General features: G+C 35.2%; 1 protein-coding gene across 1 annotated transcript; it reads right to left on the reverse strand.

Annotated features, from left to right (window-relative positions):
* Positions 1 to 14878: 14878 nt before the first annotated feature.
* Positions 14879 to 17115, reverse strand: LOC113702845 (tryptophan N-monooxygenase CYP79A68). The gene is made up of 2 exons (XM_027224001.2): positions 16120 to 17115; positions 14879 to 15674 (listed from the first exon to the last, which is right to left on the reverse strand). The coding sequence occupies exons 1-2, from the start codon at positions 17113 to 17115 to the stop codon at positions 15051 to 15053; spliced, it is 1620 nt and encodes a 539-aa protein (XP_027079802.1). The 3' UTR covers positions 14879 to 15050.
* Between the last annotated feature and the right edge of the window lie 3163 nt (positions 17116 to 20278).

The following is a 20278-nucleotide window of genomic DNA, read 5'->3' on the forward strand; positions in this document are numbered from 1 at the left end:
ACTGCCGACTGCACTGGAATAAGGAACCCGTGCCATATAATCTTCCTCTTCATCTGATTTTGGTGATTGAGCAGCAGATAGCCGAAAATGGCTAGCAAGAGGAGTAGATACTGGTTTAGCATCTTTCATGCCAAAATACTCCAAAACTTTCTCAAGGTAATTTTTCTGGGTCAAGAACAACTTCCCTACTTCTCGATCTCGCTTGATATCCATGCCAAGAATTTTCTTAGCTGCTCCCAAATCTTTCATTTCAAATTCACTATTTAACTGCAGTTTCAAAGTGTGAATTTCTGACAAATTCTTGGCAGCAATGAGCATGTCATCAACATAAAGCAGCAAATAAATGAAAGAACCATCATTTAACTTCCGGAAGTAAACACAACTATCATACATGCTCCTCAAATAACCATGACCCAACATAAAGGAATCAAACCTTTTATACCATTGTCTTGGAGACTGCTTCAATCCATATAAGGATTTCTTCAATAAGCAAACATGGTCTTCCTTACCTTCAATTTCAAAACCCTGGGGTTGTTTCATATAAATTTGTTCTTCAAGTTCACTATGTAAGAAAGCTGTCTTAACATCAAGCTGCTCTAACTCCAAATCATACATGGCAACTAAAGCAAGTAAAACACGAATAGAGCTATGTTTAACAACAGGTGAAAACACATCATTAAAATCAACACCTTGTACCTGACTATAGCCCTTTGCAACTAATCGTGCTTTATACCTTGCATCTTCAACCCCTGGAATACCTTGCTTTTTCTTGAAAATCCACTTACAACCAACTATTTTCTTATTTGACGGCGGCTTTACAAGAACCCAAGTTTCATTACGATGAAGAGATTCAATTTCTTCATTCATCGCAATCAACCACTTTGCAGAATCATCACAAGAAACTGCTTCTGAATAGGTGGAAGGCTCACCAACTGCATCAGTTTCTTCTGCAACAGATAAAGCATATTCAACTAAATTTGCATATCTTTGTGGTGGTCGAATGTCTCTCCTTTGTCTATCTCTGGCTATGGAATACTCCTCTTCTTCTAAACTATCTTCAACAGTAGATTCAGGTGTATCTACTGGCACTTGTTGAATAGAAGATTTGGACTGAGAAGGACCAGAACTGCCAATATCAAGCTCCACCTGCTTCTGTGTACTATTAGTAGTACAAGGACTAGAAGACTCCTTCTTGGAAGATAACATAGACAATTCATCAAAAGTAACATCTCTACTGATCACAAATTTTGGAGATTTGGGATCAGGACACTATAATCTGTATCCTTTCACCCCAGAAGCATACCCAAGAAAAATACACTTTTAAGCCCTAGGCTCCAATTTTCCATCATTCACGTGCATGTATGCTGTACATCCAAAAATTTTTAAATTGGAGTAATCAGCAGGAGTACCTGACCAAACTTCCTCAGGAGTTTTGAAATCAAGAGATGTAGAAGGAGAACGGTTGACAATATAACAGGCCATATTGATCGCCTCTGCCCAAAAGTCGTTTGTCAACCCTGCATTGGAGATCATACATCTTGCTCTCTCCAAAAGCGTTCTGTTCATACGTTCAGCCACACCATTTTGTTGAGGCGTCATCCTGACGGTGTGATACCGAACAATTCATTCATTCTTGCAGAATTCATTAAATTCACCTTCACAAAATTCCATGCCATTATCTGTCCTGAGCCGCTTAATGTGTTTTCCTGTTTGCTTCTCAATCAAAACTTTCTATTACTTGAAAGTTAGGAAAACATCATTTTTATGCTTAAGAAAATATACCCAAACTTTCCTTAAATAATCATCAATGAAAGTCAACATGTACCTGGCACCTCCTTTAGAAGAAGCACGAGAAGGCCCCCAGAGGTCTGAATGAATGTAGTCTAAAGTTCCTTTTGTCCTGTGAACTGCCGGCAACTGGAAGCTAACTCTCTTCTGCTTTCCAAAAATGCAATGTTCACAGAGTCCCATCTTTCCAATACTTTGACTACCAAGAAGACCTCGTTTGCATAAAATAGATAAGCCCTTCTCGCTCATGTGCCCCAATCTCATGTGCCATAATTTGGTAAAATCATAATCAGACAAAGTTGATGTAGAAACAGCAGCAGCACCTGTAATAGTAGATCCCTGCAAAATATATAGAGTACCAGATCTGTGTGCCTTCATAACAACAAGAGCTCCTCGAGTGATTTTGAGAACTCCATCTCCACCTGAATACCTGCACCCAATAGACTCAAGAGTGCCCAAAGAGATGAGATTTTTCTTCAAATCTGGAACATGTCTAACATCTGTGAGCGTCCTCACAATACCATCGTACATTTTAATCCGGATTGTGCCTTTGCCAACAACTTTACAAACAACGTTGTTGCCCATTAAGACAACTCCACCTTCAGTTGATTCATATGTTGAAAACCAGTCCCTATTGGGACACATATGATATGAACAACCCGAATCTAAAATCCACTCATTGTTAGATCTAAAAATATTTTCCGTTGCACAGAAAATGGTTCCATCATTCTCATCAGCTGTTATACTAGCTTCAGCGGATTCAGTATTTTTCTCAACAAAATTCCCCTTTTGCTTTTCTTTATTTTTCAATTTAAAGCAATCAGAGATAACATGGCCCTTCTTTTTACAATAATTGCACACCACATTTTTATGTCTGGACTTGGATCTACTTCTATTTTCTGTGTTTCTCTTTTCAGATCTACCCCGAACAAACAAGCCATCGGCTTGACTCCCACTACTTTCCCCAGTAATGTCCCTATCTATCTACTCTTTAGATTTTAATGCAGATTTAATTTTCCGATACGAAATTGTTTCATTTCCATAAATCATAGTATCGCAGAAATGCTTAAAAGACTGGGGAAGGGAACACAAAAGTAATAGGGTTTGATCTTCATCATCAATTTTCGAATCTATATTCCCCAAATCCATAATAATGGAATCAAATATATCAAGATGGGAGAGTATAGATGTACCTTCAGACATCCGAAGCATGTACAAACTCTGCTTCAAATATAGCCGATTCTCGACTGTCTTCTTCATATACAAGGCTTTCAATTTATCCCACATAGCCTTGGTCGAAGTCTCCGTTGCTACCTCACGCAATACCTCATCGGAGAGATTTAAGATTATGCTGGATCTGGCCTTCTTATCCATATCGGCGAAATCCGCATCCTTTACATCTTCTGGTTTGTTCTCGATTCCGTGAATCGCTAGATCAACTCCGTCTTGAACAAGAATGGCCTCCATCTTGAGCTGCCACATTCCGAAGTTGACATTCCTGTCGAATTTCTCGACAACCGTCTTTGTTATCGTCATTGTTGCCACAAAATCAGTAACTTAAAATTTGTCTCAAAAAAATTGGTTAAACAAATATGCAAGTCTCGTGAGCGGGCCCCACAGGGTGAGCGGGCCCCACGGGATGAAAGGACCCCACAAGGTGAGCGGGTCCCACGGATAAACGGACCCCACAGGATGAGTGGGCCCCACAGGATGGACGGACCCCACCAGATGAACCTGTCTTGCAAAATATAATAACCAGCTCTGATACCAGTTTGTTAGGACCGGCCCAGGAAATAGACAAATCCAAGTTAGGACAAAGTAGGCGGTATAACCGACCATATAATAGATAGGCGGTAAAACCGACCATATAAAGACGGATAACAAAGCAAATAAAAGACACAGAAGATTTACGTGGTTCGGTCAAATTGACCTACGTCCACGGGCGAGGGAGGAGCAATATTTCTACTATGAAGAAGAAATACAAAAGACCGTAGGAAAGTGGTTCCTAAGCCAATAGGCACTTACAAAAGAGTTTAGAAAATATTCCTAAACTCAAAACAAGAGAGCCTAAAATATTTGACTGAATGGGCTAGATGACTCAAGAAGCTAATAGCCCATATAACTCTCTTGAGTGGTGCACATCAAACGTTCAATGGCCTCTTCTATTTATAGGAATCAAGAGGGAAGCCTTCCGTTTCTGATCTTCGATGTGGGACGCAAAATTCTGCCATCCAAGGTCAAGAATTGCGGCTGCGTCTTGACAAATCAACAAGCAGGGCTTAATTTCCCCCTTTCCAATGTAATTTTGGCTTTGCCCTTCTACTTGAGTTTTAATCGCTTATTTGGCTATATCCCGACAAAGTTAGCTGATGCTCCAATTCTTGAAGTTCTAGACGTCCGAAACAACTCACTCTCTGGAAATGTTCCTAATGGTAATCTTATTCACCCAATTTTATTCTAGGGACATACATTTCTTGTAGTCCATGAAAATATGTTTACTTCGAACTCTAAGGGAAGGGGAGCAAATGCTGGCTGAAAAATATTTTACTGGTTCAAAGCTATTTATGAAAATTTTTGTACAATCAGATTTTTAACTTATGGGTGACGGACGTCACTGTGAGCTTTTAATGGTGGATGCAGCTTTGAAGCGATTGATTGGAGGATTTCAATACGAGAACAACCCAGGTTTATGTGGACCTGGTTTTTCATCTTTGAGGACTTGCACTGCTTCAGATCACCCGAATCCAAGTAGACCTAAAACTCATGGTGGTGGGTCAACTGGTCTGTCGACAAGAGACATTCCAGAGACAGCTGATCTAAGATTTAACTGCAGTGACACTCATTGCTCAAAATCGTCTAAAGCCTCGCAGGCTTCTGTCATTGTTGGAGTACTTGTGGTTTGTATTATTGTGTTAGTTATCGGAATTCTAAGTTTCTCACACTATCATCGCAAACAAAAACTTGAGAACGCATCGGATGTACAAGAAAGCCGCCTGCCTACTGATCATGCCAAGGGTGCTCAGAGGAAGAATGGTTCTCCCCTTATCAGCCTTGAATATGCCAGTGGGTGGGATCCACTCGCGGAGGGTCAACATTTTGGTGATGTCTCCCAAGAGTTTATGCAGAACTTCAGGTTTAATCTGGAAGAGGTGGAATCACCTACTAGGTACTTTGCCGAGAAAAACTTATTGAGTAAAGGCAACTTCTATGCTACTTATAGAGAAGGCCTAAGATATGGATCAGTTGTTACTGTTAAAAGCATTTCAAAAACTTGCTGCAAGTCAGAGGAATTAGCATTCTTAAAGGGACTGAACATACTAACCTCGTTGAGGCATGAGAATGTGGTCCGTCTAAGAGGCTTCTGGTCCGTCTTCTGGTATGACAACTGGACAGGGTCAGGCACATTATATCTTCGAGCGAATGTGCAGGATCATTTGTCCTTCCATGACTTTATTGTGTGTGGGACATGGGATAGCCACTTGTTGTCTCATGTCCTTCCGCCTGATTTAGTCCAGACCGTGGTGGGCATGCCGATCCCCTGTATTCCTTCGGTGCACAGGATGGTATGGACAGCGTCATCTTCTGGGAGTTTCTCATTATCCTCGGCCCTCCAAGAGGTGCGACAGGCTAACCCTCATCCTTCATGTTCAGTCAGGTTTGGCATCCGCACATCCCTCTAAAAATTTCCTTCTTCATGATGCGTTTGTTGCGGGGACGGTTGCCTTTGGATGATATTTTAACCCGGTATTGTGTTCACTTACCGTCTAAATGCTTTTGCTGTTTGGAGCCTAGCGTTGAAACGCTACAGCATGTATTCATGTTGGGTGATGTCGCAAAGGCAGTTTGGAAGTTTTTTGGGCCTCTCAGATCTCTCTCTGGTCTTAATTTGGCACAAGAGCATTTAACCGTACAGTTGGTCAATTGGTGGTACAAGTCTAGTAAGTCCGCGAGGATAAAATTTGTCTTTTGGCTCCTACCTGTATTTGTGTGTTAGAATTTGTGGAAGACGAGGAATTCAGCAGTGTTTGAAGGGATTATCAAGGATGTCCGATTTATTTGTCGAGCTATTATTCAAAACTTGAAAGACGCATACTGGATGAAATTTGGGGAATTACAATAGGTCGCATCTTGGCCCCAATTCTTGGGTTTGGTGGAGCAACGCCCTGATGTGGTTAAGTTTCATCTGGTTCATTGGCAGGCTCCACGGCTGTCAATGTTTAAACTTAACATAGATGAGTGCTCCAAAGGAAACCCGGGGTTGAGTGGTGGTGGGGGGATTCTTAGGGATGGCTCAGGGAAGTTCATCTTCGCTTTCGCTGGTTGTTTTCATGTTTCTACTAGCTTGCAGGCCAAGGCCAAAGCGTTAGTGCTTGGGCTGAGTTTATGTGCCCAGAGGAATTTTTTACAGCAATTGGTGGTTGAGTCGGATTCGCTAGTGCTAATAAAGATTCTGAGGAACGATTACCAATGCCCATGGACGATTAGTTATGAGATTGAGCAGTGTTGCGAGTTCTCTCAGAGGAGTATACAGTTCAAGCATTGCTATCGCGAGGCCAATAAGGTTGCGGATGTTCTAGCCAATGTGGGGTGTGCCTTGGTTTGAATCGGTATGTATTTATGAACATTTCAGGGACTTACCAGGTGTAGTTAGGGGTGAATATCGGTTGGATAAATTATCCTACCCGTCTATTCGGCGACGTCGAGTTAAGTAAGTAGGTGTCTTGTACTTGTCTTGTATCGTTGAGGTCAGGCTTCTGTCCCCCTCAACAACTGTTCTGAGGCAATAAAATCCAAGCATCTTGGTTTAAAAAAAAAAACTATTGGTACACCATTAAAATAAACAAAATTGACTAAAGTCTCTAAACTTTTAAAGCTCAACATAGTCTACTGCAAGAACTTCGGAAATTGAAGAACTTAAGCTTCAAAAACTGCCTTAAATTTTTATAAAGAGCAGATTTATGGTGAGTTGAAACTAAATGAGGAGTTGAATGGAAATCAGCTGAAGATTAGAGCTGTAAAATTGATAAGGGGGTGGTTGTTTAGATTAACGGGCAAAATGCTAAGCCAAAGAAGTGGATATCTGAGGTGGTAACCCGGGATTCATTCTGATACTTCAATTAATTATTAGGAGTAGAAAAAAGGTATGGAATAAACTTGTAATTTCTAGTATGAGTGTTCACGAGTTGAATGATAGGAGACACGCTAGATAGTTACCCGACTCGATATCTAAATTTAAAACAATGCTTTTTTTAATCGGTGAATGCATTTCTAGGCAGCCAACTAGTTGGCCATCGGGTAGAATTTTAAAGCTTTCTTTGGTGTAGGTCAAGGAAACGAATCTCTTGACACAAATCTAATCATGCCAGTTGTCATCAATTTAAAGTAAATTAAACAATTACGGATTTAACGCCCCAATTGACAATAGATTACCAAGTTAACTAATTATCTGGATCCAAAGCAATCAATTAATTGAACAACCATAAGTACTGTAATCAGAGAATATGCGAATATCAATAAATAAAAGGAAAAGATAGAATTAAGTCGATCTTACAATTTTTAGATGAACCAAATCCTCCATTGTTTCTTGACTAGAAAAAGGAGTTTAGTTCATCGTTGATGCAAAAAACCCATACAAAGCAAAGAAAGCTTTAAAATTCTACCCGATGGCCAACTAGTTGGCTGCCTAGAAATGCATTCACCGATTAAAAAAAGTATTGTTTTAAATTTAGATATCGAGTCGGGTAACTATCTAGCGTGTCTCCTATCATTCAACTCGTGAACACTCGCACTAGAAATTACAAGTTTAATCCATACCTTTTTTCTACTCCTAATAATTAATTGAAGTATCAGAATGAATCCCGGGTTACCACCTCAGATATCCACTTCTTTGGCTTAGCATTTTGCCCGTTAATCTAAACAACCACCCCCTTATCAATTTTACAGCTCTAATCTTCAGCTGATTTCCATTCAACTCCTCATTTAGTTTCAACTCACCATAAATCTGCTCTTTATAAAATTTTAAGGCAGTTTTTGAAGCTTAAGTTCTTCAATTTCCGAAGTTCTTGCAGTAGACTATGTTGAGCTTTAAAAGTTCAGAGACTTTAGTCAATTTTGTTTATTTTAATGGTGTACCAATAGTTACTACATATAAAAAATTAAGTAAATAACAAATTCATACATCATATGGGTCCCTCAGGTAATGTGTGTGTATATACATGCTAAGTGGTGTTTTCACTTTTGGCAAATCTTGAAACTTCCTACCCTCCATCATTGTTCTTATAATTTTGAATTATTTTATGTACAATAAATCTAAATAACCATTTTAAATGGATACTAAATACTTAGCATTCACTACTTCTTACAATTTATCTAAAATGAGTTGATTCAATAACCTAACAGACTATTTAAAATTGGAAATTTTGAAAAGCAAACGAGGAAAGATTCACCAATGAAATCCAAATGGGTTATACTTTTAAAAATAAACAAAGGACATTAAAGAAAGCCATTCAATTAGTTACCAAATAGAATAAAAACAATATATGAATGGCTCACAATTGAACAAAAAATCATTTATATCAAATAGGCTGACGAGCGCGGGGTATACATACAACAATTAGTTCATCCGCAGTCAAATTTTAACCCTAAATACCCCACACACGATTTTTCTACAAGTATACAGGTCGTGAACGAGTATAAGGCATTAAGGGTCAAACCCACAAGGAAAATTTCTAATTACCGGCAGTTTTAGAACTTCTTTATTATATAGACTACCATAAATGTAAAAGTAATAAAAATAATACTAAAAAACTGCTAGAGGTATGAAATTCCTTACTACTCTTATAAATGAGATTACCGGTTAAGTGAATGCTATTATCTTGGCTAGTTATGGCGTAATTTCCTTATGTATGTGAAACATACTCTCGTAGTGAATAAACTATACTTGTAACTAAGTCATATCTACTCTCGTGGTTATGAAATCAACTACAAGTTCATTTCTTCTATAAAATTACATGAAACAAGTTACTAAAGCCACAAAGGTACATCTCTACTTTCGTGAGTGTACTCCCTAGGTTTATCACTTCCTTGAATTAGTGTTAAATTTAAATTCTCATTGTAAACTTAACATCTTTAGATTATCATAATTAATGGCCAATTAATCATGATTAGAAAAGCAAAAGTGATAAATAACTTACTCTAAATAATATCATCAAATAACCAAGTAAACTTCACTAACAAGATATAACAAGTTCATCCATACTCTAGGCATAAACCTTTAGCTAATCATGGAAAAAAAACAAATCTAAACTTGTATTATAGCTAAATATGATTTAAATACAAAAGAGAAAGTAGTAGAAGAAATATCACCCTTGTCACCTGAGATCAATCTCTTCATCTTTGCTCCTCAATCTTTATCCAAATCTAGCTACAAATATAAGGAGGATAAATTACACTACCTATACTATACTACTCTAACTAATGAACTAAAAAAAACTAGTGAAGACTATATTTTTAGTTAGTTTCTCGAACCTTCCAAAGTTGTGAAAATAGTTTCCAATGGCTGCTATTTTATAGAAGATTCAAGAGCCAAATGAGTTGTTTCTAGTTGTCATTTTGACTCTTGAAACTCTCATGAGTTGTCTTTCCAATTTTCCACCCTTTCCTTGATAAGATACAGTCGAAATTGATAGCTGAAATTGAGTTAGAAAAGTTGTGTGAAAGCAGAGCAAGTTGATGAGCAAGTTGCAGAAAACAGAAGAGAATACGCGACCTCAGGAATACGCGACTTCTACTCGCGTATTGGAGGGTCGCGTTTTCACTTCAACAACACTTCAACTGCTATTTTCTCAATGATGGTGGCCGAACTAACTCTTGTACAACACATAAAAGTTGTAGCCCTTTGAGTTAGCTTTCCAATGCCTCGAGAATCATGCAGTTTGGAGCTCTGTGGACCAAGATATGACCAAAATACCCATGGCTGGTCAGAGCTCTGTTTCACCTTTCAACAATAGAGTTGCACTTCTGTATTTTGACTCTTTGACAATGAAAACGACCAAACTGGACTTTGATATCTTTATAACAAATGTAGGTATATCTCTTAGCTTCAAAATGGTATAAGAATCATCTCAATCTGAATATTGTAGCTCAAGATATTGCCGAAATACCATAAGGTGTCAAAGCTGTCTTCACTTGCATTTCTACCTTTGAATGTTTTGCACTTCATGTCTTCTTTAAACTACTTTAAATCATCAATAATCAACCAATTATCTTTTCAATTCATGCCATTTGATGATTGAATCATTAAACCTACACAACATGAAGTTTTCACTATTAAAATCTATAGAAATGCAATTTTTCACACTTAAACCATCAAAAGCATATTTTCACTAGAATTTTAGTTAATTAGCTATAAAACTAAATAAAACACACTAAAACTAACGAATAAAGCACACTAAAAACATATAAAATATACTGTTATCATAAGCATAACTTTAGTACCTCTTTTAGCCTAAGTTATACAAATTAAAATAATTAGGAAGAAAAATTAAATGCCCTGTCCATGTTAAAAGAAAATATGAAAATTAACTTAACTTAAAACATAATCTATGAACTATACACTTAAAAAACTAACACATAAATTATTATACCCATATCCATTTTCAATCTATTTTTTTCACTTAATTAATCTAGACATTGAGTGTAAGGAAAATCATTCTTTTTTATTGCTACATACATAACAAAAATGCAAAAATTAGATATTTGTACCAGTTCTTAGATCTATATTAGTTTTTTTAGATCCACTAATAAAACCCAAATAGACCACTTTTTTTAATAAATAAAGGAGATTAAGGAAACCCATTTAATTTGTAACCTAATATAATAGAACTGAAATATAATTAGCTCACCTTTAAACTATATATGGTTCATATCAAATAAAAGTAGAACTTTAGTTTCTCTTTTTTTTCAACTTTTATAAATTTGAATAATTATGAAGAGAAAATAAATGTCATTTCCATGCTAAAAGAAAATGTGATAATGAACTGAAATTGAAATATAACCTGCAAGCAATACACATACAAAATTAATAGATAAATTTTTGGTATGTTTCTGTCTCTTTTTCTTTCATTTTTCTTTCTTACATTGTTGTATTATATCATGCACTCAAAATAGTTTTTTGGAATATGTCCAATATAATAATCTCATAATGAGGGCAATCTTTAAGTAGAACTAATTTTTTTCTTATATGAACTTAAATAGAAAAGAGTGCTTTAGGATGGATTTTCTAAGAGTATTGTTTTTAAAAAAAATTTTAAAATATTTTTGAATAGCTATTTATGAAAAATTACAAAGATGGTAGGGTTTTGTGAATTTACACCCAAACTCGATTTTTACCATAAATCATGATTTCATCCTTGAATTTGGTCAAAAATATCTAGAAAGTGATACAACGGTTCGGGAGAGGGTTCAGGATAAGTAAAAATGTGAGGTTAATGAGGGCGATTTATAACTGAGAGAGTGGTTAGGTTGTGGGATTAATAGGAGGGGGTGATAGAAGGGATAGATAAGCAAAGGAGAATAGGCGGAAAGATGAGACATATCGTTAGCCATTGCTTAGTTTCCGTCAATTGTCCTTTACAGACGCAGAATATATATAATACGACGAGAAAATGAAGAAAAGTTGTTGCTTGCAGAAGATGTCTTTCAGTTGTTGATCCTAGTCCACATGCTCCTCAGTCACAGTTCCGAATATAGGCAAACTCAAACTCAAACTCAATGCCATTATAGTTGAACAATAAAGAGTATTTGATTATTGTAACCCCAAATAGAACAAGACTATGTTCGTTAAGGAATCCAGTCAACTGGCAATACCTTTGAGTTTGTCTATACTAATTACTAATATAAGTTTCATCAATGATGGAGCCAAGGGGAGGCAGAGGGGCGCCATGGCCCCCCCTAAGTTTTAAGAATTTTAATTCATAATATGTAAATATGTGTGTAAAATAAAATTGGCCCCCCCAAAATTTTTGCAATTTTAATTTATATTATGAGAGTTGATATATATATATATATATATATATATATATATATATATATATATATATATATATATATGAATTAGTCATCTTTGAATGGAATGGTTTGCAAACTTTAATTTGCCATGAATGTCCATATGCCTGTTACATTCATTGTTTGGCTCATAGGATTCAATTTGCTTTAGTTGCAGCTTCTAGAGAAGTAGCTTCTGTTCACCAATTCTTCTCCAATTTAGTTTTTATTATCAACATTGTTACTACATCTAGCAAACGTAATGATGAATTAAAGGAGGCTCAAGCAATTGAAGTTGCTACTAAGATTGCTAATGGTAAACTTGAAATTGGAAAGGGACTTAATCAAATTGGCACTTTAAAACGAGCTGGAAATACTCGTTGGGGTTCTCATTTGGATTCTATTTCTAGTTTATTGAAAATGTTCAATGTTACTTGTGTGGTTTTAAATAACATTGCAGTAGATAGAGGTTCATACTCTCTAATGTGGAGATGCAAATTTTGTTTTGAATCAGTTGTTATCTTTTAAGTTTGTTTTCACTTTGCATCTTATGAAAGACATTGTGGAAATTACTCATCTTTTTTGTATAGCATTGCAATGTAAATCTCAAGATATTTTGAATGCAATGTATCTTGTCTCAAGCACAATAAAACTACTGAAGAATTTTCGAGATTCGGGATGGGATGATTTCTTGGTGAAAGTTAAATTATTTTTTGAGCAACATCAAATTGATATCCTATGTATGAATGCTTAATATATTGCAAGACGTGGTAGATCTCGAAGTCATCATGATGAGATTAGTGTGGAGCATTATTATCGAATGGATATATTTCTTGCCACAATTGATTATCAATTGCAAGAGTTACATAGCAGGTTTAATGATCATACCGTGGAATTGCTTGTTTTGAGCACTGCTTTAAATCCTAGAAATGGATTTATACTGTTCAAGATTGATGATATTTGTAAACTTGCAGAGAAGTTCTATCCGAATGATTTTATGGAGCAAGAACTAGTACGTCTAAGAATAGAACTTCAACATTTTGAACTCGACATTCCAAATCATCCTGAATTGCAAGAATTATCTGGTATTCATGAGTTATGTCAAGGCTTGGTGAAGAAAAGAAAATCAGTGATATATCCTCTTATTGATAGACTTGTTCTTACTCTTCCTGTATCAACTGCAATTACAGAGTGGGCATTTTCAATTATGAAAATAATCAAGACAAAACTCCAAAACAAGATGGAAGATAATTTCTTGCATGATTGTTAAACTGTGTATATAGAAAAGGAAGTTACTGAAAAATTTAGCAGTGATTCAATCACAGATGAATTTAGTTCTATGAAAGAGCGTAGAACTCAATTTACTTCTAAGAAAAGATATTGAAATTTCAAAGTATGTTAACATAACTTTTATCTTTTTTCAATTGAAAATAGTTACATTTATATTACATGGTTATATATATATATATATATATATTGCATAGGTGACATATTGGAGAGCATCTTCTCATAATGTACAATGTACAAATTGGATGGTTTGTAATATTATAAGATATTTAATCAAAGGTTATCTACCGCATATTTATGAATAGACGTACCTTTATAATTAAATTTAATATTTGATAATTTTAGATGTCATATATTTAAATAGAAGAAAATTATTTTGAACATAATATATTAAGATAATTTTATTAGGAAAAAATTTTGGCCCCCCCAAAAAAAAATTCCTGGCACCGTCACTGAGTTTCATAGTTGTATCTATTAATGCAATGTGTACTATGTAATGTAATTGTTAATGGGATTAATGTTGCATATCTAACAGTCTATGCGCCAACAAGCATGGATATGCATATTACATGTGTCAAAATGAAAGTTTAAATTCAACTAAATTGAGATTATGCACATTTATCCATGCCACTAATATATACATTATCATAGTGTATATAAAATTAAGGGATTTTTTAATGGGTGTGCATACTAACAATTATTACCCTGTATTGCATTTATATACTTTTCTTATTTAATCTTACCTATCTTCCTTTATATTTATTTTCTTTCTCTAATTAATTTTACATTTTCAAAAATATGACATCTGAGATATATTTTAACGAGCACCCATTAGACAGATCCTAAACTTAATCTTAATTAATTAATTAATTAATTAACAGAAACGAAGAACTTGTTATATCTCACACTTTCTGCTTACAAAGGAAGAATCATCAAAATGCACATCCAAAGATATTACTGATTACCTTTTGGATGACTAGTACTAGATTATGTTATATTACATGTGACATAAACACTTGCCTAATGTTGGTTTGAAAACTATTTTCAACGTGAACTATTCCCTTGCTTTCTTGAAGGGCTGCTACAAAGAGTCTTTGATAACAACCAATTACAATATTTTACTTACACTTGATTTAGTATATTAATAGAGGCATATATTTTACCCCACACGGTTTGATTATTGCAGTTTTAAACAACTTATTACACAGTATCGTAATTGATGTTTTTCAGACTATATTAAAAAGTGGTGATTGAAATTCACCAGTTAACCGAATTTTGATGGTTGTCCAAAACATAGAAATTAGTACAGCAAAATTAATTATTAAGCCTCGCAAGGTCACAGATAAAGGTGTATTGTCTTTATGGCTCACTTTAAGTGGGTGCATTGAACCAAGCAAGCGGATATATGGACCAAGAAAGGGCCTATATTTGGGGGGAAGATTTATGAAAGGAGGGATTTTTAGAAAAATGAGAGGACATTTATGCACATGTTTTTGGTACCAGATAACTTGTCGGATATATATTTATTTTAAAAGCAGTAACTAATTTCTTTTGTGCTGAAATAGGAGAAACGTATTTTATAACAAGTTTTCGAGCATATTATTTCCTTGTAACAATGGTAAAATCTTATTTTCAGAGCAAAATGGCCTGAAGGAATGGATATGCCAACCAGACTATTTTAGAAATACATAACAACTTGTAGTAGTTCTGAGCTAAACTATTCGACAAAAACTTAATTCCGAAACCTCGATTACGAATATTTGGATTTCATATCTTATCACAAGTCAAGCAAGAATTTGTGCAGAATTGGCTACACTTAGTAGAAGTTCATTAGGAACCGTAAAAGTGAAAAGATGACACTAATAACAGGATAGGGAGAGTAGACACGAGAAGATGATACATAAGAAGGTAAATCATGAAAAGGTATCATCCTAGTTGAATTGTGGGAATCGAGGTTCAGCAACTGCAACGAGAGGTTTGGCAAGGAAGCCAGCATCCTCGCACTCTGCTAAATCGATTTGCGAATGACCTGATGGAATCTTCCAGCTAAAGCATTGAAGAAGTCTGGCCAGCAACATCACAGTGAGTGTGGAACCCAAAAGGACTCCTGGACATCCACGCCTTCCGGTGCTGAAGGAAAACATATTTAATTCTGGATCGTTGAGATCCATTCTAGCATCATCCATGTCCTTTATGTGTCGCTCAGGCTTGTACTTAAGCGGATCCTCCCAGATTCGAGGATTACGGCTAAGTCCTGGACGGCTGAGAATAACATGACTACCCTTCGGGATGAAGTAGCCACCAACGACGGTGTCCTGAGTGGATACATGAGGAACATTAAAGGGTGCTAATGGATGGAGCCGCAAGGACTCTTTTACGCAGGCCTTCACATATTTCAGCCTCGGAAGGTCAGATTCTTGAACAAGCCTATCCTTCCCAACCACGGCGTCTAGCTCTTCTGTGGCTTTTTGAAGCATTTCAGGTTGATTTAGCATCTCTGCTAATGCCCATTCCACAGCATTTGATGGATTATCGACTATCGCAAACATTAGTTCCTGTCAAGCATGCATCATAGTAAAGTTAAAAGTGAAAACTAATACTAATCCTTTTTAACCAAATTCAGTAACCAACTGACCGTACAACAACACCATATTTCAAGTTTCATTTTGGTGGTGATTAAGGCTTATTGAGATTCCATCCTTTTCTGAGTTCTGCTAATCAACAAATTTGGGCAAATTATTTTTTAATATTGTCAGAGCGTGGCTGATGATGTCGTCTTAAGTCACCTTTTGTACGTCATTTGATGTGGACATGATTTACCTGAATGTTTCTACAGCTTTGAGTCTGCATGCAAGATTTTAAATTTTGGAGTATGGTCCCTACGATTGATTTTGTACTTAAGTGAAAAGGCACTAGCTGATAAGGTGCTAAAGTTTGATTTACTCCATTTGTTTAAGAAATTTTTTATGTAACCATGCAGCAGGATAGAGGATTCCTTACAGTAATTTGTGCTCTAATCTCCTCAGTTGTTAAGAGGGGTCTGCCGTTGCTATCTTTGAGCCTGATTAGGACATCAAGAAGGTCTTCTTCCTCCTTTTTCATGCCACTCTCCCACATTTTAATCCTTTTTTCAATTTCAGGATCTTGGTGCTTTCGTACGCATGCAATGGCCTCAGTAAGAATCTTTCCGTAGCCATCAAAATCAAAAATCTTCATCCAGGGCATGTAATCAGATACGCTGAATGCATACAAATGAGCAAGCATTTTGAATAGTGCATTGATATGTTCAACTTCCTCAGCACCTGGTCCTCCATCTTCCATTCCTTTCCCGAAGAATCGCTTGTTGAAAATCATTTTTCTAGTCACATTTCCGCAGTAGTGTTGCGTAACCAATCTTATGTCCACTAGCCCACCGGTGGCATTGCCCTTGCACTGGTTGTAAACATAATTAACCAAATGATCTGCTTCCTCTGCTCGCTTGCTATGAAGCCATTGGTGTTTAGCAGGTGAGAGCACACTGGAAGCGACCATCCTCTTCATTTTCTTGTATTGATCGCCCAAAGGTGAAAGGATTGTCGTCAAGAATCCTTCACTACAAAGTTCTGCAGACATGAAAACAGGTCTGCTGGAGAAAATCGAGTCTTGTTTCTTGAGGAATTCGCGAGCGAGTTCAGGAGAAGTGACAGGAATGATATGAACACCGAAAATGCGGATACATGCGATTTCGGTATTCAAATCATCCATGACTTTGCATATCCATCGATATGTTGGTCTGTTTCTCAGCATTTGGTAAATGCAGCCAAAGAAAGGCAAGCATTTTGGGCCAGGAGGGAGAGGTAATCGAGGTTTGTTGTTCTTTAGACAAATAGTTAACCATTTGTCCATCATAAAGATCACCAACAACACCAAAGCCATGAATCCTGAGAAAAATGGGATCCATGAGATTGAGATAAATCCCAAGCCTGAATCAACACGAAGACCGGAAGTGTAATTCATGACTTGAGACCGTATGAAAAGGTTATCAGGCTGTGTAGGTTCGTTTGTTCTTATTACACAGGCTAAGAAGGAGTGTAGGCAAATGCAATTCTTGTTGATGGTTTGTAAAGAGTTCGATCATGCGAGCTTTTTATAGGAGAACCTTGTTGCTGGCCGCCAAATGTTTATGACATTGCAGCACTGTCCCCGTTGAACAAGTGTCACAAGGAACTTAGATGTTAGGAACAGTAGGTATTTGCCCATGTAGCATCTCTTTCAGCTCAACAAACGTACAGCAGCACTAAATATGAACAGTACATACCACGTGTAAATTAAGTTCATAGTCTAATGCCGAGGACGACTTAGTTCATAGTCTAATGTTTTAAGATTTAAAAGTCTTCGGTTCTGTTCCCTCTTTGTCCTTTTCTACCTCTTAAATCCCAACAAAAAAAAAAATCCTGGGTTCGACACTAAAGAAACGCTTTGAAACTTTACTATTCAGTTGTTAGATTTTACTATCAAGGAAAGACAGGGAAAAAAATAAAGGTTTTTTAAATCCCTATAAACTTCCCATGTTGGTGTTACTTTCACTAGTTATTGCAATAAAAAAAAACCCCTAGTTACAAACATTTGAAACCTATGTCTACAAATCATGTAAGAATTTGTGTAATATTAGCTAGACTGAGTTATATCAAAGATAGATGTTTGCTATTCTTCCTTTAATTTTTATTTTTTGGTTATTATTTGATTTGCCATTTAATTTAAACTAATTTAATAAATCTGGCACACTTTAAGCTAATTGAATTTAAACATGGTTGGTGGGATAAAATCTAAACCCAACAAAATAAAGGTTGATGGGATAAAATCCAAATCCAATAAAATAAACTGTTGGTGAGATAAAATCCAAATCCAACAGTAGTACTTTCAGAGATTTATAGCATAAAAAGTTAAGATATCATTAGTAGAATACAAAATTTATCGAACAAAAAAAAGATACTAATTTTTAAGTTTCTAACTAATGGACTATTTGTATGATCAAAACAAATTTTAATTCGCTTTTCTATCTTTTAGTTTATTGGGTTATTCAAAACATATCTGTTTTATATTCAGTTTAACTCATATTCTATTTTATCTGAATATTCTAATTGTATCTATTTGAAACATAGAGCACCATATTGAAACGAACTCTAGACATTAGGGCTCAAAAATCCAAAGTTGACGCTAATTTAATTTTGACCATTAGCCACCATTGATTGTATCAGTAACTTGGGGACCATATTTTTTGGTTAAAGCATTGGGAATCAGTTTTTCGCATAGGTCAAATATTGCTTTTTTCTTTTGTATTATTCGTTCTCTCGACCAACGGGCAAACAAAAAAAAAAAAGGAATGTCAATTTTTTTGCACATGGATGCCATGCACAATTCATGCAGTGCCATGTGTAGGACATCCTTCCATCTTTAGGTACGATTTAATGTCATATCAATTTGACCCCTAGCATCTATTTTCGCAACGGATCTGTTCCACACCCCGTGCCACTCTCTCTCCCACTTTTTATTATATTGTTATTTCTTCTACATAAATATCATATTTTATTTCTTTTTTATTTCTTTAAGATCCAATAACTATTAATTAAGTAAAAAATAAATACAATAGTTTCAAAAAAGTAATATATAATAGAAAATTAAAAAATACAGCAAAAAATTCATAAAAAATCTCATTTTTTATGCATTTTGATTTTTTGAGTTTGTTAAATTTTGTGTATTACTCAATTAATAGTTATTGAATCTTAAGAAAATAAAAAAGAATTAAAATATGATATGTTTATGAAGGAGAAATAATAATATAATAAAAAAGAGATAAAAAGTGGCACAGGATGTAAAACAGAAGATCTGTTGCGATTTATTCTTTTTAGTTTTTTTTTCTTTCTGACATTTTCTTACGAAAGTAAGAATTTTTGGCAAATAAACCTAACTTTGCTTGCAAACTTTAGCACCACTTCTGAAACTCATCACTATCTCGTAAGGCGTTGAGACCGTAGCATGTTACACGAAAGCGCGGCTTTCTCTGCAGGGTTGTCACACAAGACAAGCACGCCGCCCGCCTGCTGGCCGGGCGAAATGAAGTTCTCTCCCGGTCAACTGTCTACAAAATAAAAAAGAAAGGCCAATAATTTTAGTTGTGCAACAAGAAAAGTAGCACATTATTGCCTGCAGACGATGTCTACTGTTATTAATCCTTAGTCCAGATGCTATTCATTCATGCTTCAGAACATGTGCAAAGTCGAAGCTATTATAGTACACACACTCCCATGCTAGAAAAAATAAATAAATAAATAAGAATAACAAAGACAATATGTTAATGTAACCCAAAAAAAAAGATAACTTTTGTTAAGGTACCCTTTTTTTAAAACAAGGCATTTTGATTAATTTAAAAGTGTCTATTAATTTGTCTTTTTTGCATATGGGATGTGTCTAGTTTAAAACAATTGGTGGGATTTTAATACATCAACGAAATGACCTTTTTAGAAAAAAAAATGCAAAAGTTGAAAAAATAAAATAAAAATAAAAGTGTCTATTAGTATTTTTAAACTTCTAATTTGAATTTGATATGTCTCTAAGGTGAAATCCAAATAAGATAATTTTCATTTTTTCTCACTAAGATTTGGCTTAATGTTAGTTTGCTCTTTCCTAAATGTATGAAATAATCAAATTTGCCCTCTTTAGTGGTCTGATTACATATTGATTACACAAAAATATTAAATTGATAAAAACAAAAAAAATTTCTGCTTTGTTTATTTTCCTTAAAATCTTTTCGTATTCCTATTAGATTAATGTTTATTTTGTATGTATTATTTTAGTTATATTAGGCTTTCAATCGAATAACAATGATGATGATGATACAAAATGTTTGGTATTGAGATTGTTGGTTGAAAAATAAATTCTTTTTTTGTTTATGTAAATCGTTATAAAAATTGTATTATAATTTTTTATTAGTCAAATTAGTCAACAATTAATAATTAATCAAAACTATTAAAAAGGCTGTTATGTCTTGCTTTTTAAAACAAATATCAAGAGGCAAAATAAAAAATATCATATTTACATTTGGTTTGGAGTAAAGGTTTAACTACAACCCAATTATGTTAACCAGTTCAAACCAACCCATGAATAACCCGTTCAAGCCTAT

The sequence above is a fragment of the Coffea arabica genome, chromosome 8e (assembly GCF_036785885.1).
Source record: "Coffea arabica cultivar ET-39 chromosome 8e, Coffea Arabica ET-39 HiFi, whole genome shotgun sequence".
Lineage (NCBI taxonomy): Eukaryota > Viridiplantae > Streptophyta > Magnoliopsida > Gentianales > Rubiaceae > Coffea > Coffea arabica.